At 36.3% G+C, this 21,546-nt stretch overlaps 1 protein-coding gene across 1 annotated transcript in view; it reads left to right on the top strand.

Annotated features, from left to right (window-relative positions):
• Positions 1 to 21,226, top strand: part of CMPK1 (cytidine/uridine monophosphate kinase 1) — a 33,460-nt gene extending 12,234 nt beyond the window's left edge. The window contains exons 2-6 of the mRNA XM_061186620.1: positions 13,382 to 13,528; positions 17,266 to 17,418; positions 18,671 to 18,747; positions 18,991 to 19,087; positions 20,151 to 21,226. Of these exons, the coding sequence (XP_061042603.1) occupies positions 13,382 to 13,528; positions 17,266 to 17,418; positions 18,671 to 18,747; positions 18,991 to 19,087; positions 20,151 to 20,192 (516 nt within the window). The 3' untranslated portion in view covers positions 20,193 to 21,226. The remainder of the gene's footprint in view (positions 1 to 13,381; positions 13,529 to 17,265; positions 17,419 to 18,670; positions 18,748 to 18,990; positions 19,088 to 20,150) is intronic.
• The last annotated feature ends 320 nt before the right edge of the window (positions 21,227 to 21,546 follow it).

Below are 21,546 nucleotides of genomic sequence, written 5' to 3'. Positions count from 1 at the left end.
AATTTAGATTAAGGTAGTTTTGGGGAGCATTGTATTCCCATTGTTTACTACAGCATAAGGAAATGATTACCCACACTAATCAGTTTACAGATTTTTAAAAACCCAGGATGGTATTTTAGAGCTTATCAAATATGAAAGGTCTTTCTACTTAGAGAAAATGTTTGGAGTTAACTTAGATTTAAAAATCCTAGAAAGGGCAAGTGGATTTAAGGAAAAGTTTATAGTATACATGCTCTTTATATTCAAAATAGGTTACTAGTTGCCAGATGGAGCTAATGACCTAATGATTGGATAAGTTTCATAAGTTAAGCCTGTATGTGTACCTTAACTGTCCTGTTATTAAAAATATGCATACTTTTACTTTTGGTTACTTTTTAAAAAAATATTTATTTAATTTATTTGGTTGCACCGGGTCTTAGTTGCGGCTCATGGGCTCCTTAGTTGTGGCATGTGAACTCTCGGTTGCGACATGCACGTGGGATCTAGTTCCCTGACCAGGGATTGAACCTGGGCCCCCTGCATTGGGAGTGCAGAGTCTTAACCACTGCACCACCAGGGAAGTCCCACTTTTGGTTACTTTTTAATTATGCAAGTAGTACATATACATTATAGAAAAATTAGAAAATACAGATGAGTAAAAAGAAGAGTGTAAAAATTACCAGTAATCTTACCATCCAGAGAAAACCACCATTAATCAATATTTTGGGACATATTTTGCCAGAGATTTTTTTTTTTTTTAGTAGGCTTATACTCTGGAAACCTGCTTTTTACTTACAATAATATCACAAACATATCACCATGTTAATAAATGCACTTTTACCACATAATCTATATGATATTGTACTCTGTAGATTACATACATTATTTAATTAATTGATTCCTTGTTTTGGAAATTTTGTTTCTGATTTTTTCAGAAGTTGTATTCTGTGTTTTTTAAAAAATACTTGGAGATATAATTTATATACCATACAACTCATCCATTTAAAGCGTAGAATTCGGGACTTCCCTGGTGGCACAGTGGTTGGGAATCCGCCTGCCAATGCAGGGGACACGGGTTTGAGCCCTGGTCTCGGAAGATCCTACATGCTGCGGAGCAACTAAGCCTGTGCACCACAGCTACTGAGCCTGCACTCTAGAGCCCGCGAGCCACAACTACTGAAGCCCGTGTGCCACAACTACTGAAGCCCGCGTGCCTAGAGCCCGTGCTCCACAACAGGAGAAGCCACCGCAGTGAGAAGCCCACGCACTGCAACGAAGAATAGCCCCCACTTGCCACACTAGAGAAAGCCCGCGCGCAACAATGAAGACCCAACACAGCCAAAAATTAATAAATAAATTTATTAAAAAGAAATAAAATTTAAAAAGCATAGAATTCAGTGTTTTTGGTATATTATGTTATTTATTTTTTAAATTTTGGTAAAATATATCGTGAAATTTACCATTTTAACCACTTTAAGCGTACAATTCAGTGGCATTAATTGCATTTACAACGTTGTGCGACCATCACCACGATTTCTAAAACTTTTTCATCAATTATTGGCCATAATTTCCCATTCTTCCCTTCCCCCAGCCCCTAGTAACCTCTAATCTACTTTTTGCCTCTGAATTTGCCTATTTTAGGTACTTCATGAAAGTGGAATCATACATTTGTCCTTTTTTTTTTTTATGGCTTATTTCACTTAGCATAGTGTTTTCAAGTTTCATCCATGTTAGCATGTATCAGAACTTCATTCCTTTTTATGGCTGAATAATGTTTCGTTGTATGTATTTATTACATTTTGTTTATCCATTCATCTGTTGTTGGATAAGGGCTGCTTCCACCTTTCCGCTATTGTGAGTAATGCTGCAGTGAACACTGGCATACAAGCATCTGTTTGAGTCTTTTGGGTATAGAGCTAGGAGTGAAATTGCTGGATCATATAATAATTCTGACTTGTTGAGGAACTGCCAAACTGTTTTCCACAACAGCTGTACCATTTTACATTTCTATCCGTGATGTGTGGTTTCTTTATCCTCACCAACACTTATCATTTTATGTTTGTTTGTTTGTTTGTTTGTTTGATTATAACCACCCTACAAGGTGTGCAGTGGTATCGCATTGTGGTTTTGATTTGCGTTTCCCTAATGACTAGTGCTGTGAGCATCTTTCATGTCCCACATGTCCTTTTTTTTTTTTTTTTTTTAAATAACCATCCTGAAGGGTGCACTGGCATCTCATTATGGTTTTGATTTGCATTTCCCTGATGACTAATGAGGAACTTTTCCATACTGGCCATCTGTATATCTTCTTTGGAGAAATGTCTGATTGATTGATTGATGTATGTATGTATGGCTGTGTTGGGTCTTCGTTTCTGTGCGAGGGCTTTCTCTAGTTGCGGCAAGCGGGGGCCACTCTTCATCGCGGTGCGCGGGCCTGTCACTGTCGCGGTGCGCGGGCCTCTCACTATCGCGGCCTCTCTTGTTGCGGAACACAGGCTCCAGACGCGCAGGCTCAGCAATTGTGGCTCACGGGCCTAGTCGCTCCGCGGCATGTGGGATCTTCCCAGACCAGGGCTCGAACCCATGTCCCTTGCATTGGCAGGCAGATTCTCAACCACTGCGCCACCAGGGAAGCCCCGAGAAATGTCTGTTTGAATCCTTTGTCCTTTTTTTTTCCCCCCAGAATATTGCATTTAAAAAATTGTCTTTTGCAATTTTTAAAATTGGGTTATTAATCTTTTTATTGCTAAGTTGTAAAGTTTTAAAAATATATTTTTGGTACAAGTCCCTTATCCAGATATATGATTTGTAAATCTTTTCTCCCATCCTGTGGGTTGTCTTTTCATTTTCTTGGTAGTGTCCTTGGAAGCACAGAAGTTTTAAATTTTGATGAGGTCTGATATCTTGCACTTTAGAACATACAGTATGCTTTCTATTGCCTGTGGTGCAGCGATTAAAAGATTGATAAAGTGAGGCCAGAACTGTAAAAGAGGTATAACTGGTAAGTGTATTGTGCCTGGGACTGAGAGTTGAGGGTGGAAGAGAGAGGAGATAGTGGTAGATGGAAAGGAAGAGTGGGAGCAACAGATTCTTGTTACTTCCTTGACTGATTCCAGGGCATAATCGGGTCCAAGTTAAGTCAGGCTAGAGAGGTGGGAGAAGTTGTCCATTTTGCAAAATGGTTTCCAGCATTCTTCCTGTTGTGTAGTCATGGCAGGAAAGAAAGTTTTCCATAAAAATTTCCCATAAGCTTACCACTTTTTAGGACATTTCCTTTGTGTGAAGAAGTTAGATTCTAATCAAGAACCAGTAATCCCTTATGTCCTGTTCTACATTATATAAATGGGTACAGTTGTCTCTGGTCAACATTGAATCCCAGGCTGGGCTAGGATTTGATGGCTATACCATCAAAAATGTATATTCTTAGACTGACTTTAATTTTAGATTGAGAAAAATGTAATCATGAAGGTAAATTTTATACCAAAAAATTTTAGGAACATATACTATTTTTTAAAGCCAAATATTGATTTTCCTCACACTTTCTCCTATTAGCACAGGTTGATGGGCTAAAAATGAAGATGATTCTTTGTTGTTTAAGCTAGATTAATTTTCTCTTTTTAAAAAAAAATCATGAGAGTGGTTGGCACAATAAAGTTCTGAAAGTGCTCCAAGGGGTCATTCTGGAGACTAGAAGTAGTGTGGGTACATTGTCTGTCATGGAGGTGTCATTTCCAGAACATCTTGCTTATAATTTTGAACTCTAGTGTCTAGAGTAAGGCTTCACTGAAATATGTTTCCTTTTAAACTTTTGCTGCTGTGCCTTTTGGATCCTCTCAACTGAGTGTGTCTCTAAATTTCCATCTGTTTCTAGGCTATAAAACTGGACTGTTTTCTGTCTCCTTCTATAACTCTTGACTTCATGCCCATGCAGTGTGTTTCAGTGTTGCTATATTATACTTTTGTTTCTCCTTTGTTTAAGGAATGGATCACTTTCCAGAGAAATTTTTATCTAAACATTTGAATTGATTTTTGCTGCTATTCTCTACAGTGATTTAGTTTTAAATTTTAAATAAGTTTGTGATTGTGCAGGTACTGTTTTTCTTTTTTCTTGAACTTAGATAATGTTTTTTATGTAGGGATTTTTATTCCTAATGTGAGGCCGTTCATTTTGCTGTTCTCTTAGGATTTGATATTAATAAAACACTTAAATCAACAATCTTACTTTGTGATGCTGTATAAAAAAATAATAATAAATAAATTAAATTAAATTTTAAGAAAAACCAAGTCTTTGTGATATTTGCCATTTAGAGATGTGTGGATAGAATATATGCTTTTTTTAAATTAAAAATTTAGTAAGTTTATATACATGTACATTGAGATTCAAACAATTCAAAAGTACATAAAGTAAAGAGTGAAAGTTCTCCTTAACCTTAGCCTACTCTTTTTTTTTTTTTTTTTTGGTTGCTTTGGGTCTTCATTGCTGCGCACGGGCTTTCTCTAGTTGTGGTGAGCAGGGGCTACTCTTCGTTGCGGTGCACAGGCTTCTCATTGCAGTGGCTTCTCTTGTTGTGGAGCACGGGCTCTAGGCGCGCGGGTTTCAGGAGTTGTGGCACACGGGCTCTACAGCACAGGCTCTGTAGTGGCGCACGGGCTTAGTTGCTCTGCCGCATGTGGGATCTTCCCGGACCAGGGATGGAACCCGTGTCCCCTGCATTGGCAGGCGGATTCTTAACCACTGCGCCGCCGGGGAAGTCCCAGCCTACTCTCCTTATGTAATCACCTACCAACGTTTTTGTGTGTGGCTCTCTGGTCCTCTTTTGGTGTATTTATACACAGATAAAAATGCACGCACACAAACATTGCCTATTGTTATTTTTTTGCTTAACAGTATATCTTGGAAGCTTTCCATATCAGAACATGCAGATAGCTCAACTCCATTCATAATATATACAATAATCTATTTAACTATTCATATATTTTTGTACATTTAGATTTTCTGTTTACAGATGATGCTGACATAAACATTCATTACATATGTCTTCGTGCACATGTGCAACTATTTCAGTAGCACAGCTCCTAGAAATGGAATTACTGAGCCAAAGGGTATGCAAACTTAAATTTTGTTAGACTCTGCCAAATTGCCCTCTAAAAAGGCTGAACCAATTTACACTCCCACAAACTGTCAGGATGCTGGTTCTTCCCCACCCCCACCCTTGCCATAGCCAGATATAAGTCTTTATTTTAACCAATCTGATGGGTGAAAAATGAAACCACATTGCTTTAATTTGCATTTTCATGATTACCAGTAAGGTTGAGCATATGTTCTTTTCTCTGAATTGTTTTTTCTTTGCCCATTTTTGTATTGAGCTTTTTTCTTTGTTAGTAGGATCTCTTTGTATACAATGTATATTACCCTATCACCTTTGTATGGTGAAAATATTTTCTCCCAAGCTGTTGCTTGTCATTTGGTTATATCTGTGATAAGTTTTTATTGTTTATGTGGTCAAACATAAATCTTAGCTGTTTTGGTTCTTGTTTTGGAGTGTCTTTCTCTATCTCAAGATTATCTTCCCCTGGTACTATCCTAGGGTTGTTTTTTGTTGTTTTTCTTGTTTTTGTTTTTTTGCTTATATTGTGTTGTTTTAGAACTCTAATTTACCTGGAATTTAGTTTTGCATATGATATGATGCAAGAGTCTAATTTTTTTTCAGATGGGTAGCCGGTTGCATAGTATCATTTATTAAATAGTTCATCTTTTCCCCATTGATTTTTAGATGATGACTCTATCACTTATTGAATTCCCATTTATACTTGGGTCTGTTTCTGGACTCTGTTGAATTTCATTTTTCCATTTGTTTATTTTTATACCAGTATCATGCTGTTTTAATTACTGTAGCTTTATAATATTTTATGCCACCTGGTAGGACAAGTTCCCATTTGTAGTTGTTAATATTATTTTCGAATTTGGTCATTCTCTCACATTTACCCTTCCTGATAAACTTGAGAATCAACTCATCAAGTTTCATTAAAAAATAAATAATCCCAGGTGAAGTTTGATTGCGGATGCAATCAATTTATAGATTAAATTGTGGAAAATTTAAATATTTACAGTATCGAATGTTTCTATCCAGGAACATAGAATGCCTTCTTTTTATGATACTGATTTTAAGTGTTTCTAGTTTCTTCTTATAATTCTTACATATTAGTGTTAGATTTATCCCTAAATTTAAGTTTTTAGTACTGTTTTGAATAGGATTTTTTAAATTGAGGTACAGTTGACTTGAATAGGATCTTTTAAAATGTGTATTTTCTAATTAGCCATTGCTAATTGTTTGGAAGGCTATTGATCTGTTTGTTTATAAGAAGATAGTAAGCAAGATAGATACATTCTTGTTCTCATAAAATTTTTAATGTACTCAAATACATCTGTGATGCCAATTTTTGGAGCCTGTGTGTTTGAGGGTATTTTCATAGTGAATTGCATTTTCATCTATCATATTTTCCTTGTTCTATAGTTATTCTTTGACTTCACTCCTTTATTGCTATGTAATTAGTAGTTTAGCCACTGATTATCTTGGACTTTGCTCCAGGAATAGCCTATATGAGTTAGTCTAACTCCTCCCTGACCCGTCTGAGTGCTCTCATAGTAGGTCTTGAACCTAGTAGCGTAGACCACGTTTTTAGGAGTATGTTCTTCATACTCCTAGTTTTAACAGCTAATAATGATATTTGGCTGTGGCTGATAGTGTAATGTAGTATAGATATGATTTCTGGTAGTATAGATATTATTTCTGTTTTACAAATGAAGAAACTGAAATCTAAAAAAGGGTAAATAAATTTCCTAGAGTCATACTGGATTGTGACAGAGTTTAGTTATAAAACCTTATCTCAAATTATTAGTTCAGTGTTCTAAGTATGTGACTTCATGCAAGGTTCTTATGTTCTTCTGATCCTTGCTGAAGCCTATGTGTTTCTCTAAATGCATTTCTCCATTTGTTTGATAATGTTGCAGGTGCTCAAATTTTATGTTTGCATATATTACTGAATTCAGAGTTTGGTATCCTTTGCACATTTTTCTCAAGTGTTGATTGGTAAATCCAAATAAATTCTAGTTCTTAAAGAGAACCCAAGCTATTAAAATGTTGTGGTTATTTTGTAGTGAGGCTCTTTACAAATTGTATTCCCAAGTAGTTATATTTCTTAGGGTGACTTTCTTACTTTTGGTATTCCCTGGGTAAATGATATTCTTGTTTTAATGTTACTTACCTTTTATAAAAAAAATAAGTACAGTTGGTACTGTACTGCTTAGTGTTTAAGAAACCTCTCTTTCATAAAGTGAATAGAGACTAGAGATTCGTTTGAGTGGTTTGATGTATATCCTCTGAGTGTTCTCACAGGAATTGAATTAACTGTGAATTCTAGGCTCTTAGACCACCTGCAGCAGTATTTGTGTTGTAGTGATATGAGTGTGTTGCTTGTAGGCTCTGCAGTGACTATAAGAATTGATCATTTAATTAACAAGATGAGATGAGTGTTTCTTAAGATTAACAAGACCTCTGTGCCTATCCATTCATGTTGGAAATTTTCAAATTATTGCCTGTGAGCTCCTGGAATCCCTGGAGGCTTCTGGACCTCATCTTCATCTTTGACTATTTTCCATCCCTTTCTGTTATAGGGAATGTGGATTGATTCAGAATGGCTGAGATGAATTAAAAGAAGTAAAAATACTGGAAATGACCAACTGGAATGAAATTGGAGTGTGAAAATTCCAATTCATAGTTGCTATAGGGGCCATTTGGTATGTAAAACAGATGCCAAAATCCTCAATATTCTGAGACGTCTTCTGCAAAATGTTAGAGGGTTATTGAGGCCTTACACAAATGAGAAAACAGTCTATTTCATGGCTTCTAAATCACCCTTTCTTTTCTTATTTATTTATTTATTTTTGGCTGTGTTGGGTCTTCGTTTCTGTGTGAGGGCTTTCTCTAGTTGCGGCAAGCGGGGGTCACTCTTCATCGCGGTGCGCGGGCCTTTCACTGTCGCGGCCTCTCTTGTTGCGGGGCACAGGCTCCAGACGCGCAGGCTCAGTAGTTGTGGCTCACGGGCCCAGTTGCTCCGCGGCATGTGGGATCTTCCCAGACCAGGGCTCGAACCCGTGTCCCCTGCATTGGCAGGCAGATTCTCAACCACTGTGCCACCAGGGAAGCCCCTAAATCACCCTTTCTTTAAGTTTTATTTATTGTTCTACCTTCTTGACATTGCCTCTGAAGAATCACCTCTTCCCCAAGCAGACAGTGCTGGTAAAGACTGAATTCCTTAGGAAAAGTTAATGCAAATATGAAAAATTGACTTTATTAATTAATAGTAGGGCTCAAGTCACTGTAAATATGTAAGTCATTATTGCATCCTTTGTGAATATAACCTATTTATTTCCCCCAAATTAGCACATTGCCTGGCACTTTATAGAGACTTAATAAATATTTATGGATTTAAAATAAGTTCCATGTATTGCCTGAATTAAGGTTTTCTTACATGAAGAGCAAAACATTGAGGAAAATAAAATAGTGCTGTAATTGTCTGCAGTTGAATGGATTATATCCCTCCTCTTTTCTCCTTTGCAGGATATAAGCTTTTAAACTATCACTCTTTAATTAGAGGAAGAAATATGCTTCATGTTAATTTGGAGTCTGTCTGCTAAAGATTTTGCCTAAGAAAAGATTTAGCTTGTTTTATAACTTTCATAGTTTATAGTTAATATGTAGATTTGTAATTAAATAGGCATGGTCAAACGTGATGTACACATTTGGAAATACAATGAGGGCGGACTAAAAATGAGATTGGAAATCAGCTAGCAATTTAAGTCAGATATTATATTTAACCTTTCTCCCACTGTCTTCTTTCCTTCCTATACCTCCTTTCCTCCTTCCTTCCTCTTTTCCCTACCCCTTCCCTTTCTCTCTCTCCGTCCACTCCCGTTCCTCCCTCCTTCCCTCCCTCCCTTCCTTTCTTTCTTTCTTTCTTTCTAACCTCTGTAAAATGGTGATTATAAGAAAAATCCTTTTTCTAACACTCTGTGGGTAAAACTGGAAGGAACCCTAAACAGTTCACCAATTTTAAGCATCTGGGCACTGTACAGCAGTTCTTACAGTCAAAAGTAAGCTCTCCAAGACCGGCAGATAATGTTACTGGAAAGTGTTTATCAGACATCTCAGAGTAATCGGAAAAAGTTCTGTTGGAAATGCCTTTTGAAATAAATGCTAGCCTTACATGAAGTGTTGCTGGGATGCGGTAAGCTCTAAAGCTATTGTTTGCAACAGTGCCAAACTGGTGAGTCTGGATGGCTCCGGATAGCATTTCCAGGTGTTATGCTGAAGGTGCATTGTTGACAGTACATAATCAGAATTAGATTTTTAAGGTTCACTAATCTTACAGGGAATGCAAAGTAACTTAGTCTTAGATGCTTCATAGATGTGTCAGCTATTTAAAGGACACCAATAGTTTTAATTCAGTTGCTTTAAAAATATATTTGTATCTGCTATCTCTGCTGTGTTCCCTCTATGTAGCTCAAGGCTCAGTAGCAGTCCAATGGCACTTTCTAATTGCCATACTCACAGGAGGAGGTGCCTGGCATGTGGATCTCCTCTGCCCCCAAGGACTCGCCATTTACACATCATTTGTACCTTGAACTCTTTTTTTTGCTATTGTTTTGGTCTTGATTCTTTTTGTTGTTGTTTTTATTCACATAGAACGACATTACCTAAATTTAGAAAGGAGGAAAGAGAATTGCTAAGAAGGGAGAGAAGTTATCAAGATGATTTGAGATTTGATACCGTAAAATTGTCAACATTTGCTTAGTTGTAGTAACAGAGTGCTGTTCTGTACTTGTTGAGAATATGGTGCATTTTTCCTCCCTCCAAATCTTAGTGTCTAATTCACAGAAGTTATTGAGTTGTTTTTCAACTTCTTAAAGGAGAAAATGAAAGTAAAAAAATTTAGACGGTTACTCTAAATGAATTGAATTTATACATTTGTCACTAGAAAACTACTATTTTTAGCTGAATAGTGGCTTGTAATTGTAGTTATTATAGTTTATAGTGTTTGTAATTTGCTGTGGTTTAAATGTTGGTTGTAAGACTGTAATTAGTGACCCACTAGATTTTAATTGCTAGGAAATTTCAGAGAACGTGAAAAAGTTTGGGTTAAGCCTGGGAAATATCCATTCTTGCTTGCCTCAGAATTGGCATCAGTGACTACTTCATGACAGCAGAATGCTTTGAAAACGTGCTTTTTAAAGTTTAGCTATTATTAAATACCATAATAACTAGTGTGTAAGTGATAGTTGCTTTTTTGTTGTAGAAACTCTGTGGTAAGAGGAAAGGTTCAGCAAAATCCTTAAAAATATAGTATAAAAAAGTAACTGGTAAATAGAGAATTTTAAAAAATGGAATGTGGATGAGAAATAGACATATAGATTTGGCATGATTATATTTATTTAAATTCCTTATCTCCTTGGACTTTGCAGATAAGGTTGTTTTCTGTGTAATTTTTAAAAACATATCATTTGTACACTTCTACAATTTACAACTAGTCTCTCTTTTAAAAAAGTGATATGCCAAAACCCATTGTAATGTAATGTAAGCTTGGAAATTTGAGCTCTTCAATGTCAGGAAACAAACAGTGTGTGTACTAATTTCTAAATTACTAGCTGGGTTTCTAAATGTATATGTTGTTCATACAGCCAAGGCAATCTGTACAGAGCAATCTGTATTGTTGGTGTTTCACTGAGCGTTTGCCATTGTTTAGTACTGTTTGTCTCTGCATTTATTCAATATTACCATATGCTATAATCTCTAGACCAGATGAGAGCATCCAGCAAGCATAGACTTCCAAGCAGGAGCCAGAGTAAGCAGTGGAAAATGAAGCTGCTGTAAAATTTTGTGGACAGCCGTTGCAAAATGCTTTCTGAAAATTGTACATAGTAAATGGGAAAGTAGGTCACATCTTGTTTTTTATAAAGTCTTTTCCATATCCATACCCGTCTTTCAAAAGTTTATACTTGGTGATAAAAGTAAGCATTTAAAAATGGTGTGGTGTGAAAATAATTTTAAAATAACAATTTAAATAATTAAGTACTTTTGTACTTATTTCCATTTTCTGTAAATGATGGGAATGTTTTTAAAAGCCGATTACAACAACTAAATACACTTTTGATCATTTCTTTTAATGCAAGGAGCTGTATGCCTAAGAGAGACATGAGTGATACTGTGGTTTTTGTTTATTCTCCTCAAACTTTATATCCAATTTTAGTCAGCAAATAAACTATTTAGTTTGTTTTTCTTTGCTGACTACCTTATTGTTGGCTTACTTTAGTAAACAAGAACAAGTTTGGCCAGCAATTTTTAGAGATAGAAAAGGAGTAAAGAATGGCTTCTGCAATCTAAAAAAAAAAAAGAGAGAGAGAGAAAACTCACTGTAGCCTCAGTAATTGAGAGAGTTAAGTTTTGTAAAATGTGCAATTGAAACATTCTATTTTGGAAGGAGGGGTGGGAGCGTGGGCTGCCTCAAATCTTAACATTGAAATTAAAGATAAAATTTAAGTTGTCAAATATTTATGGTACACTTACTATGAATGAGATAAAAACCCATTTAGGGAATCGTAAAAATTTGGGATGAGATGATTGTTTTAATTGAACATTGAATATAGATCTCAGTATCCTGATATTTGAGAGTAAAAATAATCTATTTTATTATTATGAAAATTATTATTATGAAAATAGATTTTATAGTTCTTTTGATTTAATAAAAGGGAACATGCTAGTTCATGTGGAGGAAGAAGCTTTTCAGTATTCATAATTGTCTCTTAGATCCATATTGTTTTCTCATTCCAACCACGGGGAAATGGCAGAATAACACTATAGCATCTTATGTGACTTAGTTCAACTATTACCCTATACCCTGACCTAATACATCATTTGTAAATCCTTAATAATAATGATCATCGCAATTGTAATACTACTATACTCCTGACCTTTCACAGTGTATTCATATCTGTTATCTCACTTAAGTCCTTTGATTGGTCTCTCTGTCAAAACCTTTAAAGCCGGACTTCCCTGGTGGCACAGTGGTCAAGAATCCGCCTGCCAATGCAGGGGACACGAGTTCGAGCCCTGATCCGGGAAGACCCCACATGCCGCGGAGCAACTAAGCCCATGCGCCGCAACTGCTGAGCCTGTGCTCTAGAGCCCATGAGCCACAACTACTGAGCCTGCGTGCCACAACTACTTAAGCCCGTGCGCTCTAAGGCCTGTGCTCTGCAACAGAGAGAAGCCACTGCAGTGAGAAGCCCACACACTGCAACAAAGAGTAGCCCCCACTCGCCACAACTAGAGAAAGCCCACGCACAGCCATGAAGACCCAACACAGCCAAAAATAAATAAATAAATTTATTTTTAAAAAAAAAAACAACCTTTAAAGTGAATACATATATATACACACACATGCACACACACGCATATATGTAATAATATAAAAATGGTGTGTATATATAATATAAAAATGCTTCCAGATTATTTAAGATAAGTATCTTCATGATGGCAAGGAGGTAATGGCTTTTATCTCCTACTACATGTCAGGCTCTTTGGTAGGCATTTTATATAAATACATTATCTCATTTAATCATCACCACTGAATTATAAAATAGGTATCTATATTCCCATTTTACAGATGAGACCTCTCTAGTCACAACTAGAGAGGTAGGAAATGGACTTTTGAGAGTGGTAAAGAAGATACTGGTTTAGACGGAGAGACAGTGATATTCTAAGACACTATTTGATTATGTGTCCACTCTCCAGAGTGGTCAGGAAAGCTAATTTCATGGAGGGGTAGGACTTGTACTGTTTACTGAGAAAGGGAACAAAACAGAAGAATGGGGTTTGTGTAAGTGCTGATGAGTTCAGTTTAGATGTGTTGAGTTTAAGGAAGGGAAGATCTTATAGAAGTTGGGTACAGCCAACTGTGGTAAGATTTTGGGGGTTTTGCCTTGAATTATATAGATTTTTGTTAGACATTTCTTTGAACATTATTAATAACATTTAAACTTTGTGTTTGTGAAGGAATATGATGAGCTGTTAATGCCTTGAATAGTTAAATAAGTTTCGGGTCGATTGCATGATTTGTGAACATTATAGCTACCATGTGCTATGTAGGTTAAGGATATTTTTTAAGCAAACTGGATTGTATGAAATTTCTTCAATTTTTCTTTATTATTTATTTATTCTATAAGCAAAGCTTGTTTATTATAGAAAAATTAGAATATAGAAGTTACCATGAAGGGAAACAAACAGTAGTCCTAACACTGGGTTGAATGTATTTTGATTTTTTTCCTATGTGTTTTTTCTTTCAGAAATATGGCTACACACACCTTTCTGCAGGAGAACTTCTTCGTGATGAAAGGAAGAACCCAGATTCACAGTATGGTGAACTCATTGAAAAGTACATTAAAGATGGAAAGATTGTGCCAGTTGAGATAACCATCAGTTTGTTGAGGAGGGTAAGGAGTGTGAATGCCAACCAGTTAAAACCAGCAAGGAAATGAGAAATTAAATCTGCCCTCCCTTTGAGTAATGAAAAAAATCAGAGTATTGAATTTCTTGCTTGTGGAGGGTGGTCATGGTGTTTGAGAATGGCAGAACTGGAAATTCCACTTTCACCTGGGAAGAAATTGGACAGTAGGAAACATTCTCTACCTTGGTCTAGGATCAGCTACAACTGAACATTCATATGTGTACACTTGACCCTTCCCAGCCTGCAGACAATCCATCCTCCTTCCATTTCTATTTCTTTTTCCTCCTTTCCCTTTTCTGTTTTCTTCCAGACTTTGTCCCTCCCTCCCTCTTTCTTTCCCTCCCTCTCTCCCTCCCATGACCCTCCCATTGTTGCCATTCTCTCAGTCTTGATGTTTCCTTTTCTGGTGCATGCATCACCATCTTCAGTGTGAAATGCTGAGACTAACAGCTATCAAACTAAAATAGGTCCCATCTAAATACAGATGCCTTGCATTTACATGATAACTCTCCACTATAGATTCTCAAGATTATAGTCATTAATAGATATTTTCACATATAAGAAACGTGAAGGAGAAATGGAAGAGTGGGAACAGCAAGAAATAGTTGAAGCCCAATGGAAAAGAGATACATGAGCTTCTGGTTGGAACCAGAGAAACTTGAAGAGTGGCTCATTCACACACATTCTTACCTCTTGTCTCAGAGATTGGAGTAACCTGCTTCCATTCAGAGTAACTAAATCCTCTCTCCTTATTCTCTGGATTTAATGCCCTTTCTCCACTTTTATGCTTAATTGTGAAAGAGTAGTCTACATTTTTTACTTTTGCATTTTCTACTCTTCAGCTCTTTGCACTAAGACTCTATTTCCATCTTCATTGAAACTATTCTTGCTGATGTTACCAGTGATCTCTATCAAATCTAGGGGATATTTTCAGTCATTTTTCTTGTAGCCTTTAACTTCCTGTCTTTTTGAAACTCGTTCCTCCTTTGTTCTCTGTGACACCGTTTCTCTTGATTCTCTTCCTCCTTCAGTGACTGCTATTTCTTAAGTCTCCTTTGATAACTCTTCTTCTTCTGCAAGTTTCTTAAACCATGATGCTTCTCGGGGTTTCATCCTTGGTTCTCCTCTTATTTTATACATTTCTTGCTGGATGTTGTTAGCCATGTCCAAGGTTTTCACTGTGCTAATGATCCCAGAATCTATAACTCTAGCACAGATCTCTTTTTTCTGAACTCCAGACCTATATTTCTTTTTTTTTTTTTGGCTGCACTCCGCAGCTTGGAGGATCTTGGTTCCCTGACCAAGGATCGAACCTGCACCATCAGCAGTGAAAGCACGGAGTCCTAACCACTGGACTGCCAAGGAATTCCCCAGACCTATATTTCTAACTATTAGGCATCCATCTGAATGTCTCACAAGTATCTCAAAATCAACATGTCCGAGTCTGACTGTATCATCTAAAATGTGATCACCCTTTATTTCCTATCCTGGTTAATGGTTCTACCATCTACCCAGCTGCCCATGCCAGAAATCTGGGAGCCATCCTATATTTTCCACCTCTTCCTCACTTTCCCAAATCCACTCAGTGAGCAGATCCTTTCAATTATCTTTCTCTTTATCCTCTTCTATTTATTAATAGTTTTTTTCTCCTCTATTACTACTATCATCTTAGTTCAGATCCTCTTTTTTTTTTTTTATTAATATTGGGAAGAATGCAGACATTATGTTGGGAAATCAATCACTGAAATATATTTTTCATTTTTTATTTATTTATTTTTTGGCTGCGTTGACTCTTCGTTGCTGTGTGCGGGCTTTCTCTAGTTGCGGCGAGCTGGGGCTGCTCTTCATTGTGGTGTGTGGGCTTCCCATTGCAATGGTTTCTCTTGTTGTGGAGCACGGGCTCTAGGCATGCGGGCTTCAGTAGTTGTGGCTCGCAGGCTCAGTAGTTGCGGCGCATGGGCTTAGTTGCTCTGCGGTATGTGAGAGCATGACTATAATCTTCCTGGACCGGGGATCGAACCCGTGTCCCCTGCATTGGCAGGTGGATCCTTAACCACTGCGCCACCAGGGAAGTCCCAAGATCCTCTTTTTTTCTTATTTGGACCATCACTAGAGCCTTATCATTAGTCTTTTGCCTTTAATCCATCTTTGTCCCCTTCTAATTCATCCTTTGTGGTGCAGTCAGTGATTTTTTTTTTCTAAAGGTGATTGGGAGCATGTTCTTCTACTACTTAAAATTTCTCAGTGGTCCTGTATTGCTTGCAGAATAAAAACCAAATCCTTAGTGTGGTATATAACAAGTTCTTCATTAATTTTGGCCCTACCTACTTTCTAGTCATTTCTCCTTCCACTCTCTACACGCATCCTAAGGTTCACCTTTACCAGCTTATTTCAGATTCATCAAAGCTGTTATGCTTCTTCATTTCTGAGCCTTTAACATCCAGTTGACACCATCTGGAGTACCTTGATCCCTGTCTGCCTGCCATTTCATTATTCAGAATTCAGCTCCTCTGCCACCTCTTTGGTAGAGCTCTTCCTGGCAGTTTCCCAGGTAGTTTGTGCTTGCTTCTTCGTTTTATCACAGCATCCTTGCATACCTCAGTATAGAACTTAGCACATTTACTTACACATATTTGTTACCCACTGGACTATGAGCCCGCCAGGGGCCATGACCTTGCTCTTCATGTTCCCTGATGGTAGGCCTTGAATGAGTGTATGTTGAGTGAGTAGAATATTGATGTACCCCTTCAGATATCTTCTACTACCATAATTGGGATAGAAATGCTATAGCAGGGGTCCAAAAGCATTCTGTGAAATTTTGTGAATATTGGAGAAGCTAGATGCTGGGTTAAAGCCAACCCTCAGATAAAGGAATTAGGGGTCCTGACAGCCATTGTTCTTCTTGAGGGACCAGGAAAGTTTGAGCACTGAGGGAACTGGATGTCGGTTTGCTTTAGAGTAGAGGCTCCTCTGGAGTTTGTCGAAGGCATGCATCTGTGCTTATCTCATGGTGATTGATAGTGGTAAGGATTTGGAGGTTCGAGATCTGCATCTCCCATTCACATATTTCCACATTCTACCTAAATTCAGACTTTGGAAGAGGATGGTGAAATGTGCAATTCTTGCTGTCTTTCTGAATATATTGTTTCCTTTGCTACCTGTGTTTTGGGGTGGCCAGTGGCATTTAGGTTTAAATTAGCTTCAGTTTAAAAAAAAAAAAAAAGAGACTATTGACTCCTACACTAATAATTAATGCTAGCAATCTCTTTATATATCCAGAGCTTCTTGCAGTTGGACTTGAATTATTGCAGAGAATCTGAGTACCTATAGAAGCAGCATACTTCCTACCATAGCAAAATGACTTGGGAAGAGGAAAGGGAAGGCAAGATAAGGGTCTCTATTGACTGGAGCAAAGATACTGGTTAATGCTTATTTTTCTCTTTTTGCTGTTTATAAGTTCGTGAAAATAATATATGCTTAACTATAGAAAATTTTAAAACTACAGAAAAAAAAATTATGTGTGTATGTGTATAAAATGGGGGATACATAACCATAACTCTACCAGCTTGAGGCAAACATTATTTCCTTTAAGTCTTTTTTTTCCTATGCACCCTCCACGCTTATGATTTAAAGAATAATAATAAAACACACCCATATAGCTACCACTCTGCTTAAGAAATTGCATTAATGTAGTGTTGAACTTAAATCTTCCCTTTTCATTAGGAAATGGATCAGACAATGGCGGCCAATGCTCAGAAGAATAAATTCTTGATTGATGGGTTTCCAAGAAATCAAGACAACCTTCAAGGTTGGAACAAGACCATGGATGGGAAGGCTGATGTATCTTTCGTTTTGTTTTTTGACTGTAATAATGAGGTAATGAAAATCTTCATCTGCCTATATGGGCTTTAAACAGCTGATGGTCAACTATTAGAGAAAAAGAAAGTGATTTGTTTCACTTATATTTACATTTTATATTGACAGCAGTATTTTTTGAATTGGTAAGTTGGATGCACAGAACAGCACTGTCTTAAGCTATTTGTCATCAGCAATATTGTGGGCCTAAAATCTGCTTTATTTTCAAAATAACAAGAATTTTTGTTTTGTTTTGAGTTAAGAATTGACTCATACCATGTTAGGTAATGAAGCTGCATTGTTACTTCTTGAGTAGGCACTATTATCAGAGAGTACCTTGCCTTAGGATGTCGTTTACTGGAAAAGAAACACATATTTCTGGGAAGTTGGGAAAACTTTCCACTTTAAAGAAACATGTATGATAGCCTGATTTGTCTTCTAAGAATGAAATGAAAAAAAGCAGGAAAGCAGTCTTTTTCTTTCTGGTACTTCTAATAACATCCCCAGACATACTTTTGAATAACTAAATGAATTTCTTGGTATCTTTTTTTTTTTTCCCGGAATCATTTAATTAAAAGGCCTGAGTCTGTATGACAGCTGTAATATAAACTTTATTAAATTAATGCCAACGGCCTGAAAGAATAAGAATCAGCAGTACTGCCTTGAAGGAGGTTGACTATTCTTAGGTTGAATTGTAAATGTGCCTGTGGTGAAGAGACTTGCTGCAGCCTTTGAGTTGTTTTAAAATGTAACTTTCTTTTTCCAACCCCCAAAAGTATGTTTTCACTTATTCTTCAGAGTTAATTTTAGAATGTTACCACAGCTTTATAACTGAGGAATGTTTATTCACGATTAACAAGGGATACTTTATTCAAATGCAAATATGTTAACTCTTAAATATTTGGATATTTATGGAATTATCAAAAAGTAAGCAAAAATGGAACAAAGTTTGACGCACGTAATTCATACCTAATAAGTTAATAATAGATGGAACCATACACATAGAGATCATCTCTTTATTGCGGTTTGAGAAAAAATACACAGGAAAAACTGAGTCATGAATGAATTCTTATTATGCTCTGTACTTATTTAACCTAGTTTATATAAATTGAACCACATGTTTCAACTTTGCATGTTGATTAATGAATTAAACACATTGGGTTTAATGCAGGGTTTTGTTGGTAATCTCCGAACTTTCTTCTCTTTTCAGGTTTAAAAGACTGGCAAATTCATATCTTTTTAAAAATAACTTTTTATATATTTCTCTTTTTAGATCTGTATTGAACGATGTCTTGAGAGGGGAAAGAGTAGTGGTAGAAGTGATGACAACAGAGAGAGCTTGGAAAAGAGGTACTTTGCAGTTTTTACACATTGCCACCACGTCTCAGTTTGGAACTTGAATAACAGATAAAACACGTGCCCCATTTTGGACCAGAAAAAGAAAATGTCATGCTTAAATATGTAGAATGGCTTGTCTAAAAAGCTGATAAGGGAGGGAGCCAACTGGGTTTTATTCTGTATTGTCCCCCGATCTGTCCTATAACAGGGGAGAGAAGTATGCTTAGAACTTTGCAATATTTGCTTCTGTTGCAGAATTCAAACCTATCTTCAGTCAACAAAGCCAATTATTGACTTATATGAAGAAATGGGGAAAGTTAAGAAAATAGATGCTTCTAAATCTGTTGATGAAGTGAGTATCCCTAGCCTGCCTAATAGTAAAGTAACAATGTGATTTGGGGCAGGGAGGGGAGCAATATGCAGGAGAAAAAGAAATACCATGACAGATTATTTTGCTTTTCAAAACACTGGAGACTGAATGAAAAGCTAGGCTTTTTCTTCTTTTTTTAAATTAAAGTATGTATATTTTATCAGTTTACAATATTGTGTTAGTTTCAGGTGTACTTCTTTTTGAATAGAGTCTAAAATGGGTTTTACAATTTCAGACTTGTTCTTTGTAAAAAGTGGGTGGTGTATTAATTCCAAACCTCTTTTCTCAAGCACTGGAAAATTGGCATTTTCAGAACTGTGATTTGGACCATGATCATTTTTTAAAAATCTGTAACATGAATAGCAAATCATCTAGCTGAAGAGCCCCAGGTTTCTTTCATCTCTTCCATCACAGAGCACGTAGCTCCAGAGGTACAGGGCTTCCACGACTCAATGCTTGCCTCTTCCTTCATGAATCTTGTGTCTCTGTACTGTGGTTTGCGGACTCTCAGTGCCCACCCACTACTCGTGTCTCTTAAATTCACCCAGTCTTTCCCTGATTCCCTGAATCATCTTCCCCTGGACCTTTTTTTATCATATAGTCATTTTTGGTTTTTTATCTATGGTCCCTTCCTGTAGAGGTGAGGTAATTTTTGGTTTTTTATCCATGGTCCCTTCCTGTAGAGGTGAGGTAATACAGAAGACTTAGTGTTTTAGAATCAGAACTAGGAAGATAAGCCACTTCCGTTTACTTTTACTTTTTATAATATTGGTAGCCTATCAAGAAGTTTGTTTTGTCCTAAAAGCACTAGTAAAATTGAAGCAACATGTTCATAATTTTATATTGAAGCAACACATTCATAATTATTTACGGTTTTGTACTACTGTCAAAAGTAAAATAGATGAAACTAAGAAATTATAATGTGTTTTTTTAATAATCCATTTTGAAAATTCATGTAAAATTGACTTTTAACAGGAACTTAGCCATATGGTGTTTTAACAATATTTGCCTTTTAAATTATTATTATTATCTTTTTCCTTTACAGGTTTTTGATGAAGTTGTGAAGATTTTTGACAAAGAAGGCTAACTCTAAACCTGAAAGCATCCTTGAAATCATGCTTGAATATTGCTTTGATAGCTGCTATCACAACCCCTTTTTAAGGCAATTTTAATCTTTCATAATTACATCTCAATTAATGGCTGGAAAGTATGTAGTAAGACAAATTAAATTTTTTATCTTCTTTTTTTTTTTTTGTCACAGGAGTAGACTGAATTCGAGTCTAACTTCATCTTAGCTATGGTGCTCACAAAACAAAGAAGGGTGTTAGCTAGTTCTTTATTTTTATTCAAAAAGAATATCCCTTTTATAATTTGTGCCTTCTGTGAGCAAAACTTTTTAGTATGTGTGTATATCCCTTTAGTAATTACAACATGTTTGGATTAGGGATTCCCCACATCTTCTTTCTCTTGCAGGTTTTAAATTTCCAACCTGTTAAGTGAATTTATGGACCAAATTCTAAGGAACTTTTTGTGTAGTGAGTTCTTGGACAATGTGTTTGGTAAACAAACTCATGAAATGAATTCCTAGAAGTATTTTAGTATTTATCAAATAGCTGACCATTTCCTATAGAAAGGTAAGAAAACTTAAGCTTTGTTTTACTACAATTTGTACAAAGTTGTTTGCAGGGCATAGTCTTTGCTTCCAGGGGTTGGGATGGGGGCACTGGGGGTTCAGAGCCTGGTGGAATTGTCAGCTTTATTCTGACATAAATCTGAGGGTAAGGGGCAAGGATCACATCTAATGACATGTGTTCCTTTTGCTCTATTATATAATGTTATTAATGATTAAACTGATCTTAACAAAATTCCTAGTATTGGAGCCTTGAAATGCATGTACTTAGTAGATTTATGGTAAAATGATTTGGTTAGTGTTTTAGTAAGACTTCAAAGTTTTTTTTGTTTTCTAGACTAAGCATAGGGTTAGTACAAAGCAGAAGAAATCTAATGGTTAAGTTTCCCATTTGTATTTTATTTTCTTGAATACTTTTTTTCATAGTTGTTTAAGAAGATTTAAAAATTGCACTTTGGTCAGAAAAATAATAAATTTATCTTACAAATGTTTGATTCCCTTCCTGGCTACTTTTATTCAGTAAATTCTTTTCTTGGCATCATGTTGAAGTATTAAAAGGTACAGAATTCTTAAAAAGGTGTAGAGTCCAAAGGAATTTTCTCTTAAATTCATTCTTCCTTTAAAAATCTCTGAAAATTTTGTTTTCTCCTTATCTTTTTCTGCCATCACTAATGCAAAGTGGTATCCAAGGTTCTTAATGTGAGATTTATTAAAATTTTTCTCATTTTCAGCACTTATACTGTTTGGTATACAGTGTTAAATTGGGCAAGGAATTTTGACTTTGTATAATTAGATTTTATATTTAAAGTCA

The sequence above is a fragment of the Eubalaena glacialis genome, chromosome 3 (genome assembly GCF_028564815.1).
Source record: "Eubalaena glacialis isolate mEubGla1 chromosome 3, mEubGla1.1.hap2.+ XY, whole genome shotgun sequence".
In the NCBI taxonomy this organism is placed as follows: domain Eukaryota; kingdom Metazoa; phylum Chordata; class Mammalia; order Artiodactyla; family Balaenidae; genus Eubalaena; species Eubalaena glacialis.
The sequence above is the reverse complement of the archived record's forward strand: the minus strand, read 5'-3'. Positions and strand labels throughout refer to the sequence as shown.